The sequence below is a fragment of the Symphalangus syndactylus genome, chromosome 6 (assembly GCF_028878055.3).
Source record: "Symphalangus syndactylus isolate Jambi chromosome 6, NHGRI_mSymSyn1-v2.1_pri, whole genome shotgun sequence".
NCBI lineage: Eukaryota > Metazoa > Chordata > Mammalia > Primates > Hylobatidae > Symphalangus > Symphalangus syndactylus.
This window is the reverse complement of record NC_072428.2, coordinates 87,151,022-87,177,320: the sequence shown is the minus strand read 5'-3', so window position 1 is coordinate 87,177,320 and position 26,299 is coordinate 87,151,022. Positions and strand designations below refer to the sequence as shown.

The following is a 26,299-nucleotide window of genomic DNA, read 5'->3' as shown; positions in this document are numbered from 1 at the left end:
CTGGCTAAAACTTAACTTTTATGCTTCTGACTTCAAAATTTGTACTTCCAGATATGACTATCTCTTCTGGTTTCTGGTTCAGGGATTTCAAGTGACATTGTATATTTTCACTCGAATCTCTGCCTTCTTATCAAATTCATTTCAGACAAACTCTTGGTCTTTCTCTATTCCAAATCCCCTGACTACGTAATCTCTGTGAAATAATACACTTGTTGACACAGACTTCAGACTGTCATTTCATTTTTTTATTCCTTTCCAGTCTAATATCAGTTAATCTTCTCAATACATTTTTGCTTTGTAATATCTTTTATCTTTGTCTCTAATTCAAACCTTTAATTTCTTGTACCATGGTCTCTTCCTATATATTTTTCTCTTTTCTCATTCCCCCATTTCTACTTTAATTCCTTGTCTCTATATCTACTGAAGACATACTATGTGCAAAGCATTGTGCAGGCTGTAGGCAATGAAAATTAGGCCTTGCCCTAGAGAAACTGATAGCATAGAAGCAGTGACAGGTAAGTACAGATATTGTTGTTACAAGACAGACTGGGATTGATAGCCTAATAATAGAAGCAAAATATTTTGTGAATAAGGTATGATGAATTATACCCAGGGTCATCAGTAAGGAGATGAAAGATGTAGAGTATTGTGATAGATGGCGAGAGTTGGAAAAGGGAGCTTTGAAGGGGAGAAAAACTATGAGCAAAGGATTGGAGGCTTAACATGACTTGAAAACAGTCTGTTGTGACTGGAGTATTAAGTGAGTGGAAAAGTATCCAAGGAGCTGAGACTAAGTCAATACAATTAAAACTGACTTTGGATGACTCTGAATGATTCAAGATAATGGTGAGTAATTGAAGAGCTTTAATGTAAACTAACAAGTTTAATGTAAACTAACTAGGGTTGTAAAAGGTAATTCTGGCAGTGCTGTGATTAAATGAACTAAAGGGATAAGACATAAATGACAATAGGCCAGGTAAACAGATGAAATGATTTGAATAATAAAGATGGGGGCCCAAAAAGGTTTAGTGGCAGTGAGCATGGAAATAAGAGGAATCTATGGAAAATAAACTCCGCAGACAGAGTAGAGAAGGCTTGGCAGCTGATTGGATGGGGTGAGTGGGCTGTGGAATTCTAAAAGATTCCTGGGGAGATACTGCTAAAAATTAATTAACTTCTCAAATGTCATATAGTGTATGATCAGTATATAAATATTGAATAATGGAATAAAAATAAATACAATATGAATGAGAAGTTTTAAGTATCAACTACATAATACAGAGTTACCTGAAGAGAATGTCCTGCAGGACTTAGACTGAATCGAAAAGTTTCATTGAATGAAGGCTCTCGGTCATGTCTGCATACTCTTGTTTTTTTCTTGATCACCTTTTTTTGGGTAGAAATATTCATCACATATATTTTCACATATAAATCTGAAAATAAGAATTCAGCCCATTAAATTCCATCAATCATATAAATTTCTATTGAAAGAATTATAACTGTATACTGAGAGTTCTTGTGACATTTTGCACAAAGCCAGCAGATTGTAAACAATTTGTTTCAGACAACATAAAATGATTGAAAGATATGTCTATATATTTTTTTTTTTGAGACAGGGTCTTACTCTGTCACCAGTCTGGAATGCAGTGGCCAGATAACTCACTTAACCTGAAACTCCTGGGCTCAAGCGATCTTTCTGCTTCAGTCTTCTATGTAGTGGGACTACAGGCAGGAGCGACCATACCTAGCTGATATATCTATTTTCTTAACAATTTAAAATTGTCCTTCTGTTGTCTAATGAATATAACACTGTAATGTATATGTTAAAATATCTAGCTAAAAACTGAAAGAAAATAACATGTTACATATGTTAATCAGTTATTTTTTCTGATATATTTGGTGTACGGTTCAAATTTTAGTTAACATTTTCCAGAGTATATAAGACACATCCCTAAAAAATTCTAGATATATTGATGATTATAATAAAATTAGATACCTGGTAGATGATCAGGAGACTTAAATTTGTATGTAATATTTCTGCATTGGAGAATTTCAACTATTAGTTGTTCACCATCTGTCTTCATTTCCTTCTTCAATGCAATCTTGATTTCTCCCATTACCTGAGTTTTAGCTGGGAGAATTTAATACAAATGTAAAGAAGTATGTAATGCCATATATGAAATGTTTAGTTCAATAATTCATTCATACATTCATTTACTCTTTATCAAGTGCTAAATATCTTATGACATCTTAAGTGCTAAATATCTTATGACTGTATTTTATTCATCTGTATATTTATTCACAGACGAATAAAATACACAAAATTTATCACAGATTCATTTATTCAGATATGAATAAAAAACAGTCCATGCCCTTAAAGCCCGTAAAGAGTGAACAATCTTATGCGTAGACTGATAAATACACAGATGCTTACACTGTGTATTTTAAATATAATGATAGCTTAGCAACAAGGGATGTATGAAGAAATGCATGTAGATAAATTTTACTCAACTGTAGACTTTAGGGCAAAAGAAGTAATAGATATGACTGTATCAATTCACATAGATATGACTCTATATCAATTCATGTATTAATTCACCTATTCATTCTCCAACAAATATTTTATTTCCCACTCTACTCTGTGCTAAGCACTCTGCTAGGAAGAGTGAATATAATGATGAGCCAAAACGTGCGTGCTTATTGGTTTCATGCTTTTTCTACCTATTGGGAATCAAATATTTCCATCAATAAATATATAATTATAAAAAGAGGAAAGGTTTTGAAGTATAGAACTATGGTTTCAATGGAGGCTAAAACAAAGGAGCAGATGTCTAGGGAGGTGCTGCTTAAGCTGAAACCAGAAGGATGAGAGTTAGTTAGGTGAGACGGATTAGGAAGGACATTCCAGGGAGAAGGAACAGTGTGTTCTCAAAAGGAAATATAACATGAGAAATAAATGCCTGTGTGATTGTAACATATTGTAAATTGAAGCCATGTTAAGAATGTGGTTTTTCTGTTTAGATCTATAGGAATCCATTAAAGGTCTTTAAACATGGCTGTAGATAATTTATTCTCAAACATTTTGATCTCAGGAATTCTTTACAGTCAAAAAAATTGAGGGTCTTCAAAGAACCTTTGTTTATGTGGATAACTACCAATATTAGAAATATAAAATTTCTAATTTTTAATTAAAATTCAAAGTAGATATTTAAAAATATTTATTAATCAAATTAAATGACAATAACTGCTTTAATGAAAATGTTTTAATGAACATAATCATATTTTCCAAAACAAAAAAAATAGAGGTACTGTTTTATGTTTTTTCAAATTTCATTAGTGCATGGCTTAATAGAGGACAACTGCATTCTCTTTCTTTCTCTCTCTTTCCTTTCTTTCTTTCCTTTCTTTCTTTCTTTCTTTCTTTCTTTCTTTCTTTCTTTCTTTCTTTCTTTCTTTCTTTCTTTCTCTCCTTTCTTCCTTTCTTCCTTTCTTTCTTCCTTTCTTTCTCCTTCCTTCTGTAGAGATGGAGTCTTGCTATGTTGCCTAGGCTGGTCTCAAACTCATGGCCTTAAGCAATCCTCCTGCCTTGGCCTTACAAAGTGCTGGGATTACAGGCATGAGCCATACTGCACCTCACCTCTTTTTTCCTTTTAGAGACAGGGTCTCACTCTGTCGCTCAGGCTGAAGTGTAGTGGCCCGATCATGGCTCACTGCAGCCTCAGACTTCTTAAGTCAACCATTGTATTTTGGTATGTGGCATAATCACTTTAAGAATTTTTCCTATTTAGTCACACGAATACTAGAAAGAAATGCACTGAAGGATTTAGATTTTTAAACAGTTGAACTGATTCATCGAGGATACCCTTAAGTGAAACTGGCATTTTTTTCCCTGTAAGAACATGTTGGTAAATAAATAAAGTGTCTACTAGCATAGTTTCTTGCCACTGCCTTACTTGGAAATAAGTCCCTAGCACTTTCATGCACTATTACTTTGCACTACCAATATAAATGTCAACCAAGTGAAAAAGGTAAGCAATTTCAGTGTATTTTGAAAATAATTTTGACTTTATGAACTTAAAAATTCTCGCGGAACCGTGGAGTTCTGTGAACCACATTTCGAGAACCACTGTTATAGAATATAGTTGAGTAATTTTTGAAAGAAAATAAAATAACAAAACACTGTGAGTAAATTTGTAAAAATATTAGGCTATAGTTATTTGATCATTTTGATTTAATTTTGTCATATTTTCGGGCTATAATTGATAGATGTATTCTTTACTGGATTAAGCAACTGTTTGAGGAAATTAACTTAAAATTTCTAAGTCCAGATATACCCTTACATGTGGAAAAATATCTATAACATATCTCTCCTCGCTCTCTTCCTCTGTCAAAAAACTAATACTGTAGTCCAAAAATTGACAAAATTATCTTCTGTGTGTTTTATAAACTAAAATACAAATCTTCTAGATAGAGTTAAATAATAATTCGTGAGCCGATGATTAGAGATAGTTCATAGTAGAGAGATGTTTACTTTCAAGAAACTCTAAGCATAAGTCAAAGATTTTATATCCAGCTAACCTGTCTTTCAAGTATCAAGCCTATAATTTTAAGCATGAAAGAACTCAGGGAGTACTTCACAAAGTTTGACTCTCTGAGAAATATATAAGATGCATTTCATCAAATCAGAGACAACTAGAGAAACTTCAGCAAAGGGACTGATGGTAATTATTCAATATAATTAGTTGTAGATCTAAGATTGAGCAGTACATAGGTTGGTGGAAGAATAGTATGGAAATGTTATATTTCTGACAAAGTATAAAGTATGAAACTAAAAATTAATGAATAAAGAAGGGAGAGAGAAAGAGGAAAGCAGAATGGGATTATTGATTTTTGTATAGGTAATAGGTAACAAAGGATGCCATTTAAAAGTAACAAACCAGGTAATCAACGGTCATGTAAGAGGAACAGGAGTTAGACATTATAAAATCTATAAATAAAAGGAAAACCTTTAGACCAATGATACAAAGCTTTCTTAATTCCAAAAGAAAATTTAAAAACCCAGAGGCCAAGTGGAGAAATATCACCAATATGACGTAATATATACAATGATTATAAAATAAAATGCAGAGTTGAGATCAAGCATAACTATTATATCACTAAACATGAGTAAGTTTTAGCTAGCCTATTTTAAAAATTTTTTCGGATTGGCTCACAAAGGAAACCCTAGTTCTATACTATGTACAAGAAATACAACTAAAATCTAGTTTTATTCCAAATAGTAAAAAACACAGAGATTGGCAAGTATGTCAGGCTTACGGAATCAACAAGAGTGCAGAGGTTGAGATCTTATTATCAGATAAAACAGAATTCAGGCCAAAATGCAGCAAACAAGACAAAGAAAGACACTGTATGAAACGAGAAATCCATAAATCATAATGAAGACACAACAATTATCAGTATCCATGTACCACTTATGTAAAGTTGAAACTACAAAGTAAGATGCATGGATGTAGAGGATTTAAGGAGGAGTAAAGATGATAATAATGCAATATTAACAGTATAAGACAAGGCAAGTGAACTAAAAAACTAGATAAAATATTGAGACACTATAATCAATAAAGTAGATCTCACTGATATATATCAAACACTATATCCTGATAATAATGAATATACCTTTTTCTTTTTTTTTTTTTTTTTTTTTTTTTTTGAGACGGAGTCTTGCTCTGTCACCCAGGCTGGAGTGCAGTGGCGCGATCTCGGCTCACTGCAAGCTCCGCCTCCCGGGTTCACGCCATTCTCCTGCCTCAGCCTCTCCGAGTAGCTGGGACTACAGGCGCCCGCCACCACGCCCGGCTAATTTTTTTGTACTTTTTAGTAGAGACGGGGTTTCACCGTGGTCTCGATCTCCTGACCTCGTGATCCACCCGCCTCGGCCTCCCAAAGTGCTGGGATTACAAGCGTGAGCCACCACGCCCGGCCGAATATACCTTTTTCTTAATCATCTATGGAACATATTCAAAAACTGATCATATATTGAGTTACAAAGAAGACATTAGTGGGTTCTATAAAATGAAGCTATTATCAAATTATGTGATAATACACTCAATGGCTTTCAACTAATCAACTTTTGAGTGAATGGAAAAATATATGAAAAAATACAGAAGTTCTGAAAAGTAATGGTAATAAAACACTATATATCAGAATCTGTAAGAGTTAAAGAAATGATCACATGAAAATAAATAGTTTTAAACTCATATCATTTCAAGTAATGATTAGAAAATACACATATTCTTCTATCTGCTATCAACAACAAAAAAATAAAATTGGTTTAAATTCCAACTCAAAATCTAGAAAGGAATGACAAAATAAAACAAAAGTAAGTACAAGGAAGGAAATAATAAAGATGTCCACTAAAATTAATAAAGTAGGGAACGGAAAAAAAGTAGATAAAATTGATAAATCAAAATTCTAATACTTTGAAAAAACCCACCAACAAAATAGAAAAATTAATAGTGAATTTAGTCAATGCCATGTGGCTTCTTAACATTACTATTTAGAAATGACATGTGTTCTCTTAACTGCAACACTACTCTCCTCTCAAAGATTTGGTATAAAATGTCTGGTGTCATGAATATACGCTAATACTAATTGGCTCACATTTTGTTTATACATTCTTGATAGATGGGAAACTACAAATCTCACCTTCTATGTTTCTTTGAATTTGCCTTACAAATTCAGTTCTGGTTACTTAACCATTTTAAATAATCATAAACAAGTCCATTAAAAATCTATCTTTTTTTTAAAAGGACCTTCAGAGGAAAATAAAGGATCTCTAAAATAAAATGAGAAAATGAGACAGATCTTAAGATCTCCCTTCTTCAATATCTAGAGAAGTTAGTGGGGGAGAAAGAAAAGTAAAATGTAGGAAAGTGTTAATCAGTACCAATAAAGCAAGGAATAAGCTATAGTCTCTGGACGGAAAATCCAACGAAGTGATGTCTAGGAATGAAAAGGCAGTTTCTGGTAAGGTACAAGTCAGCAGCATTCTTGAATACAACAGCTATCACAAAATCTTGTCAGGAAAAGAGAAATGAATTGACAAAACATTGAGAATTATTACTAAATCCCCCATCATAGGGAAGTAGATGAACAATGAGAGTAGCTAGCCCTAGAAAAAAATCAAAATAAACCTTTGAGAGTGGCAGCCTTGGCTTATCACTATGAAGTTTCAAGAGTCTCAGTAGTATCAGGAAAAAAGCCACGCCTCCCCATTATTGGAGCTCCAAGATAAAGTAGGATAAATATGTAAAGCTTAGTATATCTTTTCATAGGAATAACATGCACCTCAGCTTGGTTGAGTGAACGCTGACAGAAAACATTTAATCAAATGGTAAAAGAGGTAGCAAAAAACCTAGTTAAATAAAGTGGCAAATCTATCTATAAGGCACCTCTCACTCTTTCCTTTAAAGCCATAGAAAAGTAGATAGCTACTCCTCAATCTCTCAAACCATACCTGGGAGGGAAGGAAAAAGAAGATTCTAACATGGAAGGGAGGGAGTCAAGGAAAATTCTCTCTTGCTATTTGGAGTCAATAGTAGTTGTGAATAGAATTGATCACACTAATGATCATGATGAAACAGAATAGCAAGACAAATTTTATCTGGGAGAAATTCACTTTTATAGGTCATAGTCTTCCATTATAGGCCTAAAACCTCAACACACCGCACATGTGAAATTTGTTGTTTTTCACCTTCTCACTTGGGGAGAAAAGTGGAATTAAAAACTTGCTAATTGAAGTTCTCAAGTCATCACATTGCTTGTTTCTTTCTTGGAATGCTTAACTTCACAGGCCTCACAGTGTGATACTTGTGAAATTTTTTTTATAAGTTTCTCTCTGTTCAAAGATTGAACCAGCTTGTTCTTTGCTACTAAAGGAAAAAAGGATGTGCTTACTGAGGTTGTCTCAAAGCAGGTGGTTGCATTAATTGTGGGTCCATTGCTATCTCTTATGTCTGATCTTTTATAGATTTGTAATGCTTTTGTCTTTTGAAGCAAATACATGGATAGAGGCAAAATCCTTCATGTTTGCAGGTTGGGCAGCAGCTCCAGATCTGCTTGAGCTTTTGAACAAAACAAACAACAAAAAACCATCACACGCACAGAGGACATGTGATGATGTTTTATAATTTGGTTTGGATAAAGAGTGAAATGACATTAGAAAATGCTTTGACCAGACTTCAGGTCTCCTGGTGTCCTGAAACTGATGCTTCTTTGGTTGTATTAAAAGAATAAAAATTAATGCTACTCTAGAGAAGATATTTATCCTATAATGTGGCACAAATCTACAATTTAAGAACAAGGAGGAGAAGAGGAAGGGTTGGAGGATGTAGAGGTCATGGTTAAAAAGTCATGGTTAAAAATGAGATGACAAAATAATATATGAGGTGAAAATGGAGATGCCAGATCTAAGGACACTAATAATCACATTTTAAAACTATTGGTGAAGTAGAAACATCATGGAACAAAATAAGATAAGATAGAAATTAAGATTATTGACATGGAGGAAAGAAAGAATTAAGATAATATAGAGAACATACAGAATAAAGGTAGAGAACAAGGATTGAGGTATAGAGAAGAAAACTATGATACATACAATAGTTTCTCAGAAAAAGTAAATTCAACAGAATAGAAAATAGTATCTATTTAAAAATATCAAATTATTTATCCCAAATAATAGAAGAATAAATCTGTGGACAAAAAGAGCATCCTATATTCCCGGAAATATTGATGAGTTGATGCACTGATATATCCCATTTAATATTATACTTTAAGAATATAGGAATCATTCTTAAAAGGATTCAGGAGAAAAAGAAGTAAGCTCTCTGAAAGACATATTGATGTATAAAAGAAAGTCATTCTGAAATATATAAGACTATGGCAGAGGATACAGCAATGATTGAGTGAAAGAAAGAAGGAAAGAAAAGAGAAAAGGAGGGAGGGAGGGAAGGGAGAGAGACAGGGAGGGAGGAAGGACTTGAAGATGAAATCCAGACAATTAATAAAATAAGAAAGTGGAAGAGAACTAACTTACTTACATTTTAAAACAGAGAATCAATTGATAAAATTTAAAATTAAAATATCGTATTAGGCTGGGGATGGTGGCTCACACCTGTAATCCCAGCACTTTGGGAGGCACAAGTGGATGGATCATTTGAGGACAGGAGTTTGAGACCAGCCTGGCCAACATGGCAAAAACCCGTCTTTACTAAAAATACAAAAATTAGCCAGGCATGGTGGCGTGAGCCTGTAATCCCAGCTCCTCGGGAGACTGAGGCACGAGAATCACCTGAACCTGGGAGGCAGAGGTTGTAGTGAGCCAGGATCATGCCACTGCACTCCAGCTTGGGTGACAGAGTGAGACTCTGTCTCAAAAAAAAAAAAAAAGTATTAAAATGTATAATTACTCAACCTCAATATTTTAAATTTTGTCCCTTAAACTTAGTGAAAATTTTTAATAAAGTAATATGGCTAAAATATTTATTGAAATTAACTCATTCATTTGTTTTTTCCTTAAAATATTTTATAATTAAATTTAAAATATAATTATTTTTTGATGAACATGAATAATTTAATTCTACTTTAACAAAATTGATTCTTGCTTTCTCTTTAGCTAAAGTGTTTCTACTAATGTAATTGTCAAATTGGCTGATTTTTATCTTCCACAGCAGTTCTTAAATCACTTTCTGGTGTTTTATTCTCAATTAATATATACAATGGCCTTCTCACTTTTGAATTTTCTCAGATAAAAAGTTTATATATATTTTATTTTTGAAAAATATGTGTATGTGATATCTATATGCATACATTTGTACACATATCTCTATCTCTAGCTATCTAATTTGCATTTATAGAGAAACATTACGATTAACAGAATACAATCATTTCACAAAAGGAAATAGATTGGTATAATTTCTATTTTACACATGAGAAAAAAGTGACTTGGGTATTTCAGGTAACTTGCCAAGTCGTTAAATGGCCCAGGCTGAAGTGTAATCTAGGTCTTCTAATTTTAAATCTAAGGCTCCATTCTCTCATGGCCACCTTAGATTTTCTGTGAATAAGATTGTGAAAACACTGACTTCATGGGAATATTCGCTTTAAAACATTTTTGTAACACAGTATCAGGATAAAAGAGTTAGAGGCTATTTTGCTTTTTTATTTTAGCCATATACTGGACTTTAGAAAGAGGAGATGGCATAGTAAGCAACTCTTTAAATTGTTTAAACAACGGAAGGTGGCTTCCAGAAGTTAGTGTCTACATAGGAACATTAGGTCAATTATGAAAATTGTTTAGATTAAACAATAAACACAGCAATGCTTTTTTTTTTGAAATATTCATCATTATGTGAAATTGCTAAAACATGAAAAGTGACTATTAATTGAGAAGATATTTATTTTTTATTACATTATTGGTATCTGTACCACTTAACTGGACATAGTATAAAGTGAGTTTACTATCTCTCAGAATTCTAAGAATTCTATTGCAACCTCAGCAGCTTTTGCCAGTGCAAGACCATTTTAGGCAAAAGTCTCTTTAGAGGCAAGTTTTAAGTAACTGGAAATGAACCCAATGTGGGAGAGAAAAGAAGGAAAGAATGGTACCTTGTAAAAGAAAAGTCTGTGTAAGAAAAAAAGCAGAGTGAATAAAATTCTCATCCCATCACAGTGCATTTTCAAATTTTCACTAATAAATACCACATAGCAATGATGTAGGTCACTGGTGCTAGCTAATGAAGTCTGAATTGGTGTCTGATAAGATGCATATTTAGCCGTGACAGTCTATCACCTCATAATTTGTTATCTAGCTCCCATCACTTATTCCAAATCTATAAAAAGTCTAAGGTGGATTTTAAAAACCAGGAATTCTAGCTTCTAGCCCTGTGAGATGGCAGGCAAGTCATTAAATCTTCTGCTCTAAATAATTGTGTTGGTTTACTTAGTTTTCAAACCCAGTCATTACGGAAAGTCTTATTAATGCCCTAATACCGGTTAATAGCCAAAGTAGTGATGTATATTCCCACATGTGTAATTTGATTTTCCTTCCTTTTATTGTTTCTATTCTACCAGTTTCAAGCCTAGGTGATGAAAGTGATGATCTTTTTCAAATGCCAAAATTACAAAGGTAAATTGTTAGTACAATCCCTGAAGTGATAATTACTCAATAAGCATTAATTCTTTTTATTTCTCCGTATTCCCTTATTCTTTTTTGAAAAATTAGATTTTCAATTGACAAATAATAATTCTAGATATTCATGGAGTACAATGTGATGTTTGATATGTGTTTACAATGTGGAATGTTTAAATCATGCTAAGAAACAAAACCCATCATCTCACACAAATGTCTTTTTTCTTCCAAAATTTTTGATGCAGTGGAAGACCATTAGAAGCACCTGACAATTTATGCCTAGAAAACGTTAGGTTAATTGCTCAGTTCATTCAGAGTAAACAAAAAACCAATAAGAACTTGTATTCAAATATTCAGTAGATTTTAATAGAAATTTCTAAAAGAAAAAAAGGACATTTTTCACTTTACTGAATCTATTAGAGAAAGTCAGCTCTCTATAATTTGTCCTATTCACTAATCTTTCTCTATAATTTCCAATGAGGTGTATTAACGTTACCCTGGAGTCTATAATAATTTTACCTAACATGCTGAAATTGTATCTCTCCTCTAAAAGATCCAAGGCCTTCTGACTCTGCTACTCAAGAATTACCTATAATTAGTGCTTTTCTTTTCTGTATGCTATATCCTCGAGTAGCAAAGCAAGCTACTTGATTTTTTAAAAAAAACAATTCTGATAATCTTATTTGCATTGAATTTTATCTTCTGGTATATCATTGTTTTACAAAGGCTATATTAAAGCCGCTGCTATGTTTTAAATTTAATTCCCAGAAATATGTTTTCTGAACAAAGTTTCTTACTTCTGCAGAACATTTTATGTGTAAGACAACATAGGAGTGAAGAACTATATTTTTTAAAGGTTTATTCTAGTTACCATATGTTTGAAAGAGGGAAGCAGAATGTAACTAATTTATTTTATTCCATAGTATGTTAGATTTTATTGTAAAATAAAAATACCTTGATTGTAAGATCTCATAAGTTCGGCTTGGATAAATTAGCCTGCTTATGCAATGAAAATTGTATGAAAATGGAGCCACTAGCTAGCTCCCTTATTCAGATCCCTTTTTTTCCTATGTATCTAACAAATGACTATAAATGTTTGAGTCCAGTTTTTACTAACACATACTATGATTAAAGAGTTATAAAGAGAATTCCTAAGACAGAATTTGTTAAGTTCTTTAGGTTCAAATATAAATTATTTATTTAGAGTGCAACTCACTAGATTTGGTTTTCAAGTAAAAAAGTGTCTTCACCCTTCAAATTTTTCAAGAAATATAATTTTCCACTCTCTCATAGTATAAACTCATCTGTAATCAAGTGGATAATATTATACTATTGTCAATGACAAATACCAATTGAATCACTTGAAAAATAACATGTAAACTTTTGTCATTTTATCTTATTTTTTACCAATCATTTTAAGTACAGTATATATTACTATCCTCACTTTAAAAAAAGGAGACTGACTAATTGACAAAGGTCACACAACTGGATTAAATGTTTCCATCAAGATAGCCCAGGATTACCGGCAAAATTGTGGTAATCTATTATGTGGTAATAATTTTGGGCCAAATTCATGTGTGTACTCCTAGGCATGTATATGTTGGGGAGACAGGACTGGTTATTTATGGGGAGATGAGCATTAGTGTGTGTATAAAGTGGGGAATTGGGGACCCAGGATTTGTGGGGAGTATATTCTGGAAAGATGAGGTACAATCAAGACAGGGAATAAATGCTTACCCATTTCCTTTCCAAAACATTAGTTTATGAAAGCATACTTCTTTTTTTTATTTGTTTTATGTAGGGAGTTACAACTGACTCAAGTGGTAACAACAATGTATTTCATTCATTGAACAACGCTTGCTCTTCAGACGTTTTATATATTCCATCTACAGCCTTAAAGAACTGTCCCTTATTTCTCTTTTTCTTTTTAGCCCATAGAAAAGTCAACTAGTCTATATTAGATGTTTAATAAACACATTTGTATTATTTCTGTAATCTTCCCAGCAATCCTACAAGGTAGATATCATTTGCACCTCTTTTGGAAGAAAGTAATTTATCAGCTCTAACTCAAAAACCCATGCTTGTTCCACACTACTAAGCCGAGGCCATTGATGAGAGATATTTCGGATATATTTTTTTCAAATCTATGGTTTCACCCAAAATAAATGATTGTCAGTCTATTAATTTCATTTTTATTTATATGTATATCAGAGCCTCTATTATTCAAAGCTATGGGGTGGCCTCCTAGTACATTCTCATGTTTTAGGGCTAAGTGGGGGCTGAGGGAAGAGGCATTTTTAAGTGTTTTCATTAATTTTTTTTCCCCAAGGAAGAAGAGTTCTGTAAGCTTTCATTAATACCTTTATTTGAAATAACCCAGATTCAAGGAGATATTTTATACAATAAGGCAGGCATTCTGGCCTAATAAGATTTAAAAGTTCTGGGAAAGTAGGACAAGCCTGCACATTCTCTCTGTATTCTGTTATATAAAGAAATCCTTTCTTTCTGAAATAAAGCCAGAAAGAACACAATTTTAAGCAGAAAAAAAGCTTTTTCTGATTGATCTCCTTCAGTGTTTTTTTGGCATTTTTGTCCTTTTGGTATGTGCTTCTTAGCATTTATTTTACTGTGTCTGAAAATAACCAGATTTCTTTAAATTTTTTATAAGGGAAAGCCTCTTACTATTTTACAAGAGACAACAACAACAAAAATGTTTCACTATTACAGAGGAAAAACGGAAATTGTAAATGGACATTACATTTAAAACATCTAGAGTTTTGAAATAATTTCTACAAGCCTCAAGACAACAAAGCCCAGGAATGAGGTAGGAGAGCTGGTATGATGCACCAACATGCCAGCAAAGTCTCCTTCCAGAAAGCAGTCAAGCTTAACAAAACAAGGTGGTTTCCTGAGTTCCGAAGGCCTTGGCTACAACTCCCAAGCATTTACATCGACTTTTGATCTAAAAGCAGAGCACCCATCCAGGAAAAGTAGTGGGTCTATATATTTTCTTTATACTCAGAATAACATTAGCATCGTCACATAATACATTTAGAAAATAAAACCAGAAAAAAGTATAATGTTAGAAAACCTAGGAGCTCCTGTGAGGAAAAATAATCTGTGTCTGTAAGTGAGAAGCTACCAATAGCTGTAGAACAACCTCCAGCTTCTCCTAGGAGCGGATGGTGGTGACCCTGCAGTCAGATAACCTCAGAGTGAACCTGTGAAGACCTCCTGAATGAACGTAAATAGTGGTGGCAGTCAAACGTTTCCATTGGTCCATTAGGTTACTTCCATCATCTCTCCCACTTTGTCCTTAAATTAATCTTACCACTCTTAAAATGTAATAAATGTGATCCTCCTTGCAGTTTTAACTGACTGTTTGGTTTTATGCTTTCTTTAGATGCAACATACAGGAATATTTTACTGTTCCATTCTATAAAACCCTTTCTCAACACTATTTTTCCAGCTAACACTTTACCTCCTGTCATGCTAGATAAAAGAGCAAACTCTAATTCCACCTCAATTATTTGTTCTTAATCCACTTGTGCTATTCTTTTTTTTTTTTTTTTCGCTCTTCAGTTCCCCTCTTCATTAGTCTCTTGCCTTCTTTTGCCCCAAGAGGGAGAACACTATGAACTTCATCACCTGGGTTTCCTTACCTTCTGACTTGCAGGGTTTCAGTAATAATTACCAGCAAGAAATCTGAGGGTAAGAGGAGAGAACCCAGGGTACCTATATCCTTCTCTCATCCAATCCTGTCTGTTGTGGCATTGTTTTGCAGAGGTTATGACTTCCTACAAGGCTGCAGCTCTCATCCGGGATCCCCTCCAACATGGCGATAGCTCTTGCCGGATTCCGGCAACAGCATACCTCCTCATGATTCATTAGACCAAAGGGCAGTAACGGCTTTTTGTTGGGGTTAGTTCCTGTGTGTTTGCTTCATCTTCCCTAGTTAGTTCCTTTCACATTCTTCACTTTGTAAGTGCTCATTTCATTAAATTCTTTTTAACTACCCTCTTGAACATGTCAGCTGATTCTTGCTAGGACCTTATGTAAGAGCCACTATTGCATATCAAGTTAGATGGAATCCAGAATTTTTTTCTCTTTATAGGGAGGTATTCTCCCAATTCCATCTATTAGACAGTCCCATTTGACTTGTGATGCCACTTTTGGTTCTCACATATTCCTGGATCTATCTCTGTGCTTTGTACACTGTGCCATTATTCCTTTCATTTTGCACAAATACCAGACCATTTTATCATTATATCTTGATACCCTGCAGGGTAACTTTATCCTTGCATAAGTCGGGATAGACTAGATTCTGCTGCAGCAAAAAAAGTTGCTTTTGTTTTCCTATAGGTATCTTGGTTATTTTATATGTTAATTCCAAAATACTTTAATAATTTTTTAAAAGATTGGTTTTAGGGCAGTTTTATGTTCACAGCAAAATTGAGAGGAAGGTACAGAGATCTCCTGTATACATCCTGCCCCCAGACATACCTAGCCTCTCCCATTATAAACACTTTCCACCAGGGTAGTACATTTGTTACAATTGATACACCTACAATGACACATCATGATACATCAGTATCACCCAAAGTCCAACATATAAATTAAGGTTCATTCTTGTTGTACATTCCAGGGGTTTGGAAAAATACATGACATACATCCACCATTATAGTATCATTGAGTATTTTACTGCCTCCCAAGTCCTCTGTGTTCTGCCTATTCATTCCTCCTCCCCACCAAACCCCTGGCAGCCACTGATCTTTTTGCTGTTTCCATAGTTCTGCTTTTTCCTAATGTCGTATAGTTGAAACAAAGTAGACATAGACTTTTTAGTTTTTTTTTCATTTCGTATGCATTTAAGTTCCTTCCATGTCTTTCATAGCTTTATAGCTCATTCTTTTCAGTATTGAACAATATTCCATTGTCTGAACAATAAGCCACAGTTTATTTATCCATTCATCTACAGAAGGACTTGTTTGCTTCCAAGATTTGGCAATTATGACTTAAGCTGCTATAAACATCCATGGGCAGGTTTTTTTGTGGTCATGAGTTTTTAATTCCTTTGGGTAAATATTAAATAGCATGATTGTGGAATCATATAGCAAGAGCATATTTAATGTTGTATAAAATCGCCAAAATGTTTTCCAAAGTGGCCATACCATTTTGCATTCCTACCAGCAACGAAAGAGCACTCCTGTTGCTCCATATCTTCTCCAGCATTTGGTGGTGTCAGTGTTCTGGATTTTGGTCATTCTAATGGGTGTGTAGGGGTATATCACTGTTGTTTAATTTGCATTTCCTTGATGGCATATGATATAGAACATCTTTTCATATGCTTATTTGCCATCTATACATTTTTGGTAAGGCGTCTGTTAAGGTCTTTGGCTCATTTTTTAAATTTGTTGTTTGTGTTCCTTAAAGTTCTTTTTATAGTTTGGATAACAGACCTTTATAAGTCTTTTGCAAATATTTTTTTCCCCCAGATTGTGGGGCTTATAGTTTTATTCTTTTGAGAGTGTCTTTCTCAGATCAGAAATGTTGTAATTTTAATGAAGTCTGATTATTGAATTTTTCTTTCATAGACTGTGCCTTTGGTGTTATTTCCCCAAACTGTCTAGATTTTCTCCTATGTTATTTTCTGAGTTTTATAGATTTGCATTTTGCATTAAAGTCTATAATTCATTTTATGTTCATTTTTATAAAGCATGAGTTCTGTGTTTAGGTTAACTTTTTTGCATGTGGATGTCCAATTGTTCCAGCACCATTTGTGAATAGATAAAATACTTTTTAGTTTTGATATTATGAGTAATATTATTATTGTTGTTACTCTTATTATGTATTTATGGTTACTTACTGGTGATATGAATAAGTTCTTATTAGTTTTAACACTGATCTCTTGATTTAGTCAGTTTTTCTATATAGGTGTTCACATTGTTAACAAATAATTGGTTTTATTTTTTCCCTTGCAATTTTTATGCACCTTTGCATCTAATTTCATTTTCTTTTCATCTATATTAACCAAAACCAATACTACGTTTAATATTAGTAGAGGTAGTGGGTATCCTTGTTGAGCTAAGGGCATGAGCCAAAATCTATCCGATACGTAAAATAATGTTTTAATAAAATGTAAAAACTGGGCCGGGTGTGGTGGCTCATGCTTGTAATCCCAGCACTTTGGGAGGCCAAGGCCAGCAGATCACTTGACGTCAGGAGTTCCAGATCATCCTGGCCAACATGATGAAACCCTGTCTCTACTAAAAATACAAAAATTGAGCCAAGGGCATGAGCCAAAATCTATCCAATGTAAAATAATGTTTTAATAAAATGTAAAATCTGGGGTGGGCATGGTGACTCATGCCTGTAATCCCATCACTTTGGGAGGCCAAGGCTGGCAGATCACTTGAAGTCAGAAGTTCCAGATCATCTTGGCCAACATGGTGAAACCCTGTCTCTACTAAAAATACAAAAATTAGCTGGGTGTGGTGGCATGCGCCTGTAATCCCAGCTACTCAGGAGGCTGAAGTGGGAGAATCACTTGAACCCAGGATACACAGACACACACACACACATACACACATACATATATATAAAATCTTACTTCTCCAGTTCTTTTAGTTGTGGTGTTAGGCCGTTAATTTGAGATATTCCCAACTTTTTAATGTTGATGTTTAGTGCCATAAATTTCCCCTTAACACTGCCTTAGGTGTGTCCCAGAGATTCTGGTATGTTGTAACTTTGTTCCAATAGTTTCAAAGAACTTCTTGATTTCTGCCTTAATCCCAATCACAACTGCCACAAGAAGAATAAAATACCTAGGAATACAGCTAACCAGGGAGGTGAAAGCTATCTAAAATAAGAATTACAAAATACTGCTCAAAGAAATCAGAGATGACACAAACATATGGGAAAACATCCCATGCTCGTGGATAGGAAGAATCAATATCATGAAAATGACCATATTGCCCAAAGTAATTTACAGATTCAATGCCATTCCTATCAAAACACCAATGATATTCTTCAGAGAACTAGAAAAAAAATTTAAAATTCATATGAAACCAAAAAAGAGCATCAATGCCCAAGACAATCCTAAGCAGAAAGAACAAAGTAGGAGGCATTATGCTCCCCTACTTCAACCTATACTATGTGGCTATAGTAACCAAAACAGCATGGCACTGGTACAAACACATAGACCAATGGAATCGAATAGAGAGCCCAGAAATGAGGCTGTACACCTACAACTATCTGATCTTTGGCAATGCTGACAAAAACGAGCGATGGGGAAAGAAGTCTTCTTTAACAGATCTTGCTGAGGTCAGCTAAGCCAGTTGACTAGCTATATGCAGAAGATTGAAAGTGGACCCCTTCCTTACACCATATGCAGAAATCAACTCAAGATGGATTAAAGACTTAAATGTAAAACCAAAAAGTATAAAAACCCTGGAAGATTTACCTAGGTAGGAAATATCAAGGTCCCTCTAGACATAGGAATGGGCAAAGATTTTATAATGAAGACGCCAAAGGCAATTGCAATAAAAGCAAAAATTGACGAATGGGATCTAAGAAAACTAAAGAGTTTCTAAAGAAACCATCAAGAGAGGAAACAGACAAACTACAGAATGGGAGAAAATTTTTGCAAACTATCCATCTGACAAATATCTAAATCTAATATCCAGCATCTATAAGGAACTTAAACAAATTTATAAGCAAAGGCAAACAACCCCATTAAAAAGTGGGAAAAGGACATGAACAGACACATTTCAAAAAAAGACATTCATGCAGCCAACAAGCATATGAAGAAAAGCTCAATATTACTGATCATAGAGGGATGCAAATCAAAACCACAATGAGATACCATATCATACCAGTCATAATGGCTCTTATTAAAAAGTCAAAAAATAACAGATGCTGGTAAGGTTGTGGAGAAAAGAGAACACTTATACGCTGTTAGTGGGAGTGTAAATTAGTTCAACCATTGTGGAAAGCAGTTGAGTGATTTCTCAAGGACCTTAAAACAGAACTATCATTTGACCCAGCAATTCTATTACTGGTATATACTCAAAGGAGTATAAATCATTCTATTATAAAGACACATGTATGCATATGTTCATTGAATATTATTTTATTTTGTTTATGGCATCATTTGCTGAACAAAAGTTTTAATTGTTAGTCTTTTACATTATGGTTTTGAGTTTAAAATTTCTTTATTATTCAGCCATCAGATAGATATTTATTTTCTTCTGAAAGTTTTAGAGTGTTACTTTTTATTTTGAATACTTAAACCATTCGCAATTATTTTTTGTTGCTTTTTACAATGTGAAGTACTAGTATTTTTTTTCCATGTAGGCAACCGATTTTCTCTGAGTCATTTATTTATCTGCCATGCCTTTAAATTTTTTTATAAATAAAGCTTCCTGACCCTTGAGGATTTTTTCCTGGCCATCTGTTCAGTTTCTTTTGTCTGCTAGATTATACCTGTGCTGTACTAAAATATTTTATGTAATATTATACTTGATAACTAGAGACAGGTCTATTTTATCATTTTTCTTCAAAATTTTTTTAGTCCTTTGGTCTTTTATGTAAATTTTAGGGTCAACTCTCAAAATTCAACAGCAAACTTTATTTTTGTTATTTAATTGAACTTTCATGACATTTATATATTAACTTCTTGTTAATATATCAATCTTCCTGATAAAGATTGCTAAATAAGCAATCTTCATGATATTCATCTTTATGACATACTCTATTCATGTCTTCTTTTGTGAACATCAACAATAGTGTTTTTACTTTCTCATACAGATAGTATGAGTATTTTGTTAGATATATTTCCTGGAGTCTTAGACTTTCTGCTGCTATTGTTAAAAAGTTCTTTTTAAAACCGTGTTTTGAAGTGGTCATTGCAGGTGACACAGGAAAGATACTGCTTTTTGCGTTGATTTTTTCTCTTTGTCTGGTTTTCACATTATGTTTTACCAGCTGTATTTTGAACAATAACTGAATAATATGTATCTTTTCATCCTCCCTTTTCAACCTTTCTGTGAGATCCAACTTTAGATGCATTTTCTGTAAACAACATGTAGTTAGATATATTTAATCCACTTTGATTAACTTTGTCTTTTATTTGATGATTTAAGTGAATCAACATGAGTTTCTGGTGATTTGGAATTAATCATGTGTTTTTTCAAATTCCTTTTTCATTGTACTTTTTCTACTCTTTTCCTTCTACATCCTTAACGAAAGCTTTTAGCTATCGGTAACAGAAAATCTTACTTAGAATGAAGAAACAAACAGGAAATTATTTTTCTAATGTAACAAGAAATCTAGAGGTAGACATAGGTTTACCACCTCAATATTGGTTTAGGAACTGGGTTTGTTCTTTATTTTTGCTCTATATATATATATATATATTTTTTTTTTGACAGTCTTGCTCTGTTGCCCAGGCTGGAGTGCAATGGCTGTAATTTTTATTATTCGTTTTCATCATTTTTGTCTCATCGTTGCAAGATGCCTGCTACATACCCAGGGATCACTTTTGCCTTCTGGACAATAGTATCCGTAAGGGATATAATAAGGGTTTTACATCACAGGGTTCTTGCAAAGATGAAATGAACTAATAGAGTGCTCAGCATATTTTAAGCTCTCATTAGGTGTTAGTTATCAACAGTTGTTCTATAATAGAAATTACTCCTTACCATGCAGTTATTGTAAACCTGTTTCTGACTCAAAGTTCAGCTAATATGCTGTACTACATTTGGTTTGCAGGACCACCACATTTATAACTCCAGAGGGTACCATTCACAAACTAGTTTATGTGAACAGTGCCTCTTGAAATTGGCTGTTTACATCTTATTTGTCCATATATGGGCAGTACTGGTCTCAGGCCTCTTATTAAATGAGACATTCAAGATTATTACTGTTCTTGATAAATACAAAATACAATTGCCATTAAAGTTGAAATTATTAAGTAGAGAATTTAGTAATCTATCTTAAATGAACTAATAGAACGTTTGCCCTGTGGACTAATTGCTATGGTTCCCCACCTCCTTTGAAAACCTATCAATTTTCAGTCTTCTGGATTGATTGAAGATTGAAGTTAACCACCATTCTCTCCCAAGATGCCTTCTTAATGGAATATGCTTATCATCTCCCCAAATGCTTGAACAGCAAAATAAACCTCTTATATGTGTTTTTTTGGTGTGGTTTTTTTTTTTTTTTTTTTTTGAGACGGAGTCTCGCTCTGTCGCCCAGGCTGGAGTGCAGTGGCATGATCTCCGCTCAATGCAAGCTCCGCCTCCCGGGTTCACGCCATTTTCCTGCCTCAGCCTCGCGAGTGGCTTATTTGTTCTTATACTCAGTTTACATAGTGATACTACAAATAAGTGGTTACTAACAATATTAGAATTCTTCTAAGCCCACATATGTCTGACATTTTCCTCAAATAGTAAAGACAGTATCTGTTACAAAATTTATTTTTTTGAGACAGTCTCAAAATAAATAAATAAAAGAAGCTTGAAATTGTAAAAATTGGGTGAATCATAATATTCAGATTGGCTGTTGTATGTTGAGAGTACACCATTTGATGCTGCAGGGATTGGGCTATAACTTTAGCACAAATAATTTAATTCTTGGGAACAGACTCAAATAAAAGTAGTTCCTCATAGTGGATTTGTGTGAGTTTTCTGAGAAAGAAGAAGAGTAAACTATTTTTAAATAATCAAAACACTAATAAATATTCAACAAATAAAAGAAATAAATAAGCAGTAATTTTGAAAAGAAATAAATTAATAAAAAATCAATAGATTTAAAAAATTTTTCATTTACCCAAATTAATTTATAAAAATTCTTCATTTCAGGTAAGGTAAAGATCATGCTCCTGACAATGTTTAATATAAATTTAATTAAATATCTTTATTATATTATGACTTACAATGTAAAGAAACTGCCATTTCTTGTTTCTTCATTTCTTCTAAAAATAACCAACAACCACCCCCCCCCAAAAAAAAACCCAAAACAGAGTACATGCGCAGAACGTGTAGGTTTGTTCCATAGGTATACATGTGCCACGGTGGTTTGCTGCCACTATTTACCTATCCTTTAAGTTTCCTCCCTTCGTCCCCCCACCCCCAATAGGCCCTGATGTGTGTTGTTCCCCTCTCTGTGTCCATGTGTTCTCAATGAGTAACTGCCATTTCCACTAATGCATGTGTAATTACATTTGTGTTGTTATGATATATATGGGTTTTCATCCAGGGTTCCTGGTTTATAACTCCCACAGCCCTTATTGCAGTCTTTTGTTATAGTTGGGTGTGTGAGGCCTCAGGGGCAGGCCTCAGGAAACAGAATCTCCTGCTGTCCTTTCAGCTGCCTCAAGGCAGAACTCTAATCTTCTCCCTCCTTTCTTTTTTTTTTTTTTTTTTTTTGAGACGGAGTCTCGCTGTCCCCCAGGCTGTAGTGCAGTGGCGCGATCTCGGCTCACTGCAGGCTCCGCCCCGCGGGGTTCACGCCATTCTCCTGCCTCAGCCTCCCGAGTAGCTGCTGGGACTACAGGTGCCCGCCACCTCGCCCGGCTAATTTTTTATATTTTTAGTAGAGACGGGGTTTCACCATGTTAGCCAGGATGGTCTCGATCTCCTGACCTTGTGATCCGCCCACCTTGGCCTCCCAAAGTGCTGGGATTACAGGCGTGAGCCACCGCGCCCGGCCTCTCCCTCCTTTCTAATGTGGGTCTTAAGACCCTCCGCAGGGAAGGTCCCATCCTGTACTCTGTGGGAAGAAATGCTGACATCATGAAGCTTCCATAAAAACCCAAGAGGACTGGGTTTGAGGAGCTCCTGGAGAGCTGAACACATGGAGGTTCCTGGAGGGTGGCATGCCCAGGGTCGGCATGGAAGCTTCTCGCCCCTTGCCCCATACCTTGCCCTGCACTTCTCTTCATCTGTGTCCTTGATAGTAAACCTGTAAACATAAGGTTTCCCTGAGTTCTGTGAATTGTTTCAGCAAATTAATCATACCCACAGAGGAGATCACAGGAACCCCAACTTGAAGCCAGTCGGTCAGAAGTTTCTAAGTCCCAGACTTGTGACTGGTGTGTGTATTGGGAGGCAGTCTCGGGGACTGAGCCCTCGACCTGTGGGTTCTGACACTAGCTCCAAGTAGATAGTGTTGGAATTAAATTGGAGGACACCCAGCTGGTATCTGTAATTTGGTGTGTGGGGAAAACAGCCCCCTAACCTCTGACATTTGGTCACAGAAATCTCTGTTGCTTGTGGTGTGAGAATTGTGGAAAAACGTGATTTGAGGAGCGTTTTCCTGAAATAACATTCCCTTCCTTTTCCAGAAAAAAACTTCTATACATAAATGCTCAGTTACAACATGCAAACTACTAATAATTTATTTCATTATTTTCATTTATTTTGCTTAAATCACAGGGACTGGCTATGTCTGTTTTAAAGGACTGATTTTACAGTGCATCCAATATTGTAAATCTACTGTGGCAATATATGCTTAGCCGGAAGAAGTCAAAAGAGAAGAGAGTAGAATGTTCTATTTCTGGAAATAGTTTTCATGTCACATATAAAAATGATATACCAAATGAATTATGTATAAATTCTAAACGAGCTTTGAAACTTTTTTACGTTAATATAAAAAGTATAGAATATCAAAATCCATTTCAGAAATTTACTACAGTTCACTGTTATGTTTTTCATTTCAAGCAAAACTCTTCTAAAGTTATAAATATATTTGAAAGTGTCTTATATGTTAGTATATACAGAGATGCCCTAACACAATCTCTTATCTGTCTATTATCTTTTCACCTCTTTCACCACTATCTCAAAAATATCTACTCCCAAATGCATATGGTTCTCTTAAGCTGGAAACCACCATACTCAATTTTCTTTGTCACGATGATTGTTCCAGATAGGTGCATCTGACCCACATAGGAAAAATCAGAGTGCTTCACTGAGGATGTTAGACATATTTTCTCCTTTGAGTCAAGAGTGTAAAACTGGGCCTCAAAGCAGCCAGCAACTTCATCCCTGGCCTCCTAGAACAGCCTGAGAAAAGGCCAACTTTCAGAGAAAAGCTGAGAAAAGATGTGAGAACTAAACAGGCTTGAGGCCGGTCTTTCCTGAGACTATAATATCTACATGTGAATTTCTTAGTGAAAGGGGCCGGGTGGAGACCAAACTACACCGGTCGCCATCAAGAGATCTTTACTGCAGGTATCAAGCGGCATTACACAAGGAGAAGGAAGAGAAGAGAGAGAGGGCTGCTGGTGTGCTGGGTTTTAGATTCCTTGGGCCTACGTGGATTGGGCTAGGGGCGGGCCCAAGGGAAGGCGGGAGATGCTTCTTTCTGATTGGCCCTCCTTTGGCGGGTTCAGGCAGTGCCCGGTGGAGGATGGGAGAAGAACCGGGAACCGGCCCCATCTTAAGGTACGGCACCATTTTAAGGTACCCCATGTTACCTAACACTTAGTATGGCCACCAGTAAACATTCTTTGGTTTTGAGTTTGTTTGTGTAGTTTTCCGTCTCTTACCAGTGAAAATACTGCCTTATCTTAGAGTTAAAGAAATATCACATTTAAAAATTGCACCCTCGAGGGCCGGGTGCGGTGGCTTACGCCTGTAATCTCAGCACTTTGGGAAGCCAAGGCGGGCGGATCACGAGGTCAGGAGATCGAGACCATCCCGGCTAACACGGTGAAGCCCCGTCTCTACTAAAAATACATTAAAAAAAAATTAACCGGGCATGGTGGCAGGCTCCTGTAGTGCCAGCTACTCAGGAGGCTGAGGCAGGAGAATGGTGTGAACCCGGGAGGCAGAGCTTGCAGTGAGCTGAGATCGCACCACTGCACTCCAGCCTGGGCGATAGAGCAAGACTCCATCTCAAAACCAAACAAACAAACAAAAATTTCACCCTAGATGTAATGAAAAATTTAACGAATGTTAAAATTATTCAATATTGTCTTTAAATTAATTAAAAATAATTTAGGCATAAGAGAACATAAAGAATATATCATAAGAACTCATGCAATGGCTGGTCAGCTTAAGAAATCAAATTCAGATGAAGCCAATAGGGTAATCCTTTCCCAGTTGCTTCTCTCTCTCTCACCCCTGAAGTAATCATTATTAACTTGATTCAGAAAGAGATCAGAAATTCAGAATGCTACCATAAGGTATGAAAAGCAGGCTTAATCAAAAGAAATTACAATTCTATTTTGGGAAGACTTAAATGTTGCTATATGCATTTCACAAAGTTCTCTGAGAACATTAAGAAATTTCTTGAACCAGAAGAAATGTAATTTATCAAAATACTACATCTTCTAGAGTAAGGCAGTTAACTGAGTTAGTATTTTGCTTTTTAAAAAATATTTATTTCATTCATTAATGCTACATTAAATCAGATAAATACACTTATTGGTTGAAGCCATCTTTTAGTGCTGAAGTGCCTGAGTCCATTTCACATTCTATGGTTCTGTGTTTAGCTAACTCATCTTTAAAGTACTATATTGTCTTATAAAGCATAGTCAGTTTCTTTCTTCAAAATCCTGTGAAGGTTTGCTTTTCATCATGTTCCAACAGTTTGCGTATTTTCCCTGACTTTTAAAATCAGTTTTTACATTGCCCTCTGCTGTTAACATTTTTTTTCTGCTTAATATTTCTAAATCATACTTGTGTTTAGTGATCATTTTACATGATGACCATTATCACATCATTTCATCTTTATGATGCTGATGCATGAAGCTGTTTTATTTGTATTTTGATTCTGAATCAATTTTAGAATAAAGAACCTCATTTCTCTTCCTATATCACTCTCAGAGCTGTCTGTCCTGCATTTCGTATTTCTGCCCCTGCTTGCATTCCAGTCCTTATCTATTGAATTGCCTCCAAATGAGCCCCCAACTTCAGATATGATCCTCTCTAACCCATCCTTCACAGCCCCAAATCTGTGTAATTTTCCTTCTTAAAATCAATCTATATCTTCCAATTGCCTATCTACAGTGTGGAGTCTAAGCTCCTCCTGACAGCTTCAGATATTTCATAATTTATCTGAACTGTGACTACTCTCAAATCCTATCTTCTACTACTCCCTCCAGCGCAG

The 26,299-nt window shown here is 34.8% G+C and overlaps 1 protein-coding gene across 5 annotated transcripts in view; it reads right to left on the bottom strand.

Annotated features, from left to right (window-relative positions):
* The window catches only part of PCLO (piccolo presynaptic cytomatrix protein), a 404,883-nt gene that overhangs the window by 5,377 nt on the left and 373,207 nt on the right, over nt 1-26,299 (bottom strand). For all 5 annotated transcript variants that reach the window (XM_055283384.2, XM_055283385.2, XM_055283386.2 and 2 more), the window contains 2 exons: nt 1,997-2,131; nt 1,288-1,433 (listed from right to left, as the gene is read on the bottom strand). In XM_055283384.2, the coding sequence (XP_055139359.1) occupies nt 1,288-1,433; nt 1,997-2,131 (281 nt within the window). The remainder of the gene's footprint in view (nt 1-1,287; nt 1,434-1,996; nt 2,132-26,299) is intronic.